The sequence below is a fragment of the Castanea sativa genome, chromosome 10, assembly GCF_040712315.1.
Source record: "Castanea sativa cultivar Marrone di Chiusa Pesio chromosome 10, ASM4071231v1".
NCBI classification, from domain to species: Eukaryota; Viridiplantae; Streptophyta; class Magnoliopsida; order Fagales; family Fagaceae; genus Castanea; species Castanea sativa.
The window spans coordinates 34,155,393-34,159,441 of NC_134022.1; the positions used below are offsets into that span (position 1 = coordinate 34,155,393).

Below are 4,049 nucleotides of genomic sequence, written 5' to 3' on the forward strand. Positions count from 1 at the left end.
ACTACCCGAGCCTGAGGTAAATTCCTCTCGCCGTATAAGTCAAGACAAGAAGCACTCAATCTTGTCCCCTTACATCCTCATTCAGCTGTCTAAATTGTCCCTATTCCCCTTAGCTGTCCTATATCTGTAATGTTATTGACTCGAAAGTAGATTCGATTGAAAGCGAGACTTTTAGGAGAACTCAACACAAAATTGATTAAAAAACACAACGCGTTATGTGATATCTCGCTGGCATCACACTGCCACTTTTCACTCCTTTCCTTGTAGTTTCTCACCCATACTTTGGGCCTTTTGGGCACTATATATATCCACTCACAATTCATCTTCTTCACAATCACTCACATCTTCACATAATATTCTCAGCTTCTTACTTCTTCAATTCTCAATTTCTCAATCTTTAGTAGTCAGTAAACACCTCAACTGAGATTACATCCTCAAATTTGTCATGGCCTCTTTAGATTCCACACACCTATTACTACAGCTAGTTCTAGTAATCTCTTGCTTCCATTTCAACTTAGCAGCAAGGAGACTTGCTGATTCAGCTGAAACCCAACAGCCTTTTCTCTTCCAATACCACAATGGTGCTCTTCTTTCTGGAAAAATCTCCATCAATCTCATCTGGTACGGCAAATTCAAGTCCACACAAAGAGCTATCATCTCAGATTTCATTACCTCTCTTACTACTTCCACGCCCACAAAAGCCCAACCCTCAGTTGCCACCTGGTGGAAAACCACTGAGAAATATTACCACCTAATTAACTCCAAGAAGACCTCCAATCTTGTGCTCTCAATGGGTACCCAGATCATTGATGAGACTTACTCCTTAGGCAAATCACTCTCAAATCAGCAAATAGAACAGTTGGCATCAAAGGGTGCGCACAAAAATGCAATTAACGTGGTTTTGACGTCAGATGACGTGGCAGTTGAAGGTTTCTGTATGAGCAAATGTGGTACCCATGGATCTTCAAAGGGTGCGTCAGTTCAAGGCAAAAGCTATAAATTTGCTTACATTTGGGTTGGAAACTCAGAGACCCAATGCCCAGGTCAATGCGCGTGGCCATTCCACCAGCCCATCTATGGACCCCAGAGCCAACCATTGGTTGCACCCAACAACGATGTGGGTCTAGACGGGATGGTCATCAACCTAGCTAGCCTCTTGGCTGGTACAACTACGAACCCATTTGGAAATGGCTACTTTCAAGGACCAAAGGACGCACCATTAGAGGCTGCATCAGCTTGTCCTGGTGTATATGGCAAGGGGGCTTACCCTGGCTATGCTGGGAACCTCTTGGTGGACCCAACGAGTGGTGCTAGCTATAATGCAAATGGGGCTAATGGAAGGAAATACCTGCTACCTGCACTCTTTGACCCTTCTACCAAATCATGTTCAACTCTGGTGTAGGGATAATTAGGAAACGTGCCTACACGTTATTGTATAGAAAATTACCCATATGTTAGACCTGTAGAATCAAAAGATTGATTAATTCTTTTATTTGATTTATTTTATTGTATTATCATTAAATATTTAAAACGCAACAACATCTTTGTTATCACAGGGGAAAATGCCAATACACCACTTTAAAGTAGTAGTCAACACACCCCTAAATTTGGGCAATTTACTCTACAAACCCTGCATACTAGCCAAATCAGTACCCAGTTAACCTAATGTTAAAAAACTAACGGAATGGTCGTGTATCTCACGTCAGCTTTAAAAAAACACAAACTCAATCCTTTTCATTGGCCACAGCCACGCTGACCTCCTCCACAAGTACATGACTTAACGCTCCTTAGAGCATCCACAGCAGTGGAGCTAAAAATTTAGCTTTTTAGCTCCACCAAAAGTTACTTTATCTATTTTACCTATTCACTTTACAAAACATGCTGCAGCAGTGGATCTATTTTAGCTTTTAACACAATAAAATAATATAAACATCACAATAAAATAATATATCCACTACAATAAAATAATATATTTATTACAATAAACAACCATCACAACTACCCGCAACCGCTACCATCGACTCTTCCACCGCCACCGCAATCGCTACCGCCACCGCTACCGCTACCGCCACCGCTACCGCTGCCACCACCGCCGCCGATTCTTCCACCACCGCAACTGCCACCGCCACCGCAGTCGCTACCGCCGCAACCACCGCCACCACTACCACCAACACCGATTCTTCCACCACCGCGGCTGCCGCCGCCACCGACCCTTCCACCACCGCCCAAATTATACTTATACATTTTTTTTTTTTACTAAAACAATTTCTCAATCATCATGATAACGTAACAATAATATTTTATTTTAACTCCAAATTATATATATACAAAACTCAAACTAAATTATGAAATAGAGGAACTTTATAATAAAACATATAAAATAAAACACATATTATAGCTGGAACAATGTAGTCCATAGATTACTCACATACATAACTCAAACTAAATTACAATAAAACTCACACACTCGCACAAGTTCCTAAGACTCGCCATGCAATTGCCATAAATGTTCAACAAGGTCCTTCTGGAGTTGAAAATGAATGTCTCGGTCTCTAATGCGTCCATACCTCTCAATGCATGACAGAAATTCATCATTTTGTTCATGTAACACTTGCATAGGAGGATTATCCACTCCATCAATTTGTTCATAATCCAAATTTACCACTTCATTATCATCCCGTTCATCTTCAACAATCATGTTATGGAGAATTATACACGCTTTCATGATCTTTTGGAGTGTTTCAAGATGGAAAAAGCGTGCAGGTCCACGGACAATTGCGAAACGTGCTTGAAGCACTCCAAATGCACGCTCAACATCCTTCCTATGCGCCTCTTGGGTTGCTGCAAATAATTTTCACTTAGGTCCTTGTGGAGATGGGATTGTTTTCACAAATGTTGCCCACTTTGGATATATGCCATCAGCAAGGTAATATCCCATTGTGTAGTCATGACCATTGATTGAGTAATGTATTGCAGGACCACGTCCTTCAGCAAGTTCATTAAATACATGAGACCGCTCTAACACATTAATATCATTATTTGACCCAGGTAACCCAAAAAATGCATGCCATATCCAAAGATCATATGATGCTACTGCCTCCAAAACAATAGTAGGCTCACGAATATGACCACAATATTGACCTTTCCAGGCAGATGGACAATTTTTCCACTTCCAATGCATGCAATCAATTGAACCTAACATACCCGGAAAACCTCGGCGTTCGCCATGAGCTAACGATCTAGCAATATCTTCATTGTTTGGTTTTCTTAAGTATTCCTCAGAGAAAACATCAATTACCGCAGTAACAAATTTTTTCAAACTTTCTAATGCAGTAGTTTCTCCAATCCGCACATATTCATCTAGCAAATCCCCCGATACTCCATACGCAAGCATTCTAAGTGCAGCAGTTATCTTTTGTAATGAAGATAAACCAAGTTTGTTGGCACTATTTCTTTTTTGGACAAAGTAAGAGTCATGAGCTTCTACCTTAGATTGAATACGGAGAAAAAGAGAACGCTTCATCCGAAATCTCCTACGAAATAAAGCGGGTGGATATGCGGCGTGGGAGCAAAGTAATCAAGAAAAAGCCTCTCATGGCCTGCTAAATGATTACGTCGAATAGAGCGACGACGTTTAGGTTGTGATGTTTCCATAACATGTTCTTCAATTATCTCATCCTCATCTGAGTCATCAAGAAGCAACTTGTACAACAAAGAGCGATTCATGGATGCAACCTTCAAGACAATTGAAAAACAATTATTACTATAGATCCAAGATTAAAAAGTCAAGTGACATATTGAATATAACAAATTTACGCATAAGCCATAACAAATTGAATATAACCAAAATACTATAAAATACTTTAATCATAACTTGCTCTAATTTCTATCAAAGCATCAACAACAACAACAACAACTCAGCAAAACAACAACAACTTGCTCTCATTTCTATCAAAGCAAAACAAGATAAACAATAAATTTAAAATTTTACTACCAAAATACTATAAATTTTAAGGCACTACAAAATACTACCAAAATATCATAAATTT

The 4,049-nt window shown here is 39.6% G+C and overlaps 2 protein-coding genes across 2 annotated transcripts; one reads left to right on the forward strand and one right to left on the reverse strand.

Moving 5' to 3' along the window:
* Nucleotides 1-318: 318 nt before the first annotated feature.
* Nucleotides 319-1,555, forward strand: LOC142611712 (protein PHOSPHATE-INDUCED 1-like). Its single transcript, XM_075783823.1, has one exon. The coding sequence runs from the start codon at nucleotides 446-448 to the stop codon at nucleotides 1,400-1,402; it is 957 nt and encodes a 318-aa protein (XP_075639938.1). The 5' UTR covers nucleotides 319-445; the 3' UTR covers nucleotides 1,403-1,555.
* Nucleotides 1,556-2,479: 924 nt separating this feature from the next.
* Nucleotides 2,480-3,523, reverse strand: LOC142612427 (uncharacterized). The gene is made up of 2 exons (XM_075784524.1): nucleotides 2,917-3,523; nucleotides 2,480-2,841 (listed from the first exon to the last, which is right to left on the reverse strand). The coding sequence occupies exons 1-2, from the start codon at nucleotides 3,521-3,523 to the stop codon at nucleotides 2,480-2,482; spliced, it is 969 nt and encodes a 322-aa protein (XP_075640639.1).
* Nucleotides 3,524-4,049: the final 526 nt, after the last annotated feature.

Bases quoted from the DNA above. Each gene is read 5' to 3' on its own strand.
- LOC142612427 (XM_075784524.1), bottom strand. From the start codon at position 3,523: ATGAAGCGTTCTCTTTTTCTCCGTATTCAATCTAAGGTAGAAGCTCAT. The intron at 2,842-2,916 runs GCATATATCCAA...AATTATTTGCAG, and splicing joins GGGATATTACCTTGCTGATG to CAACCCAAGAGGCGCATAGG.
- LOC142611712 (XM_075783823.1), top strand. From the start codon at position 446: ATGGCCTCTTTAGATTCCACACACCTATTACTACAGCTAGTTCTAGTA.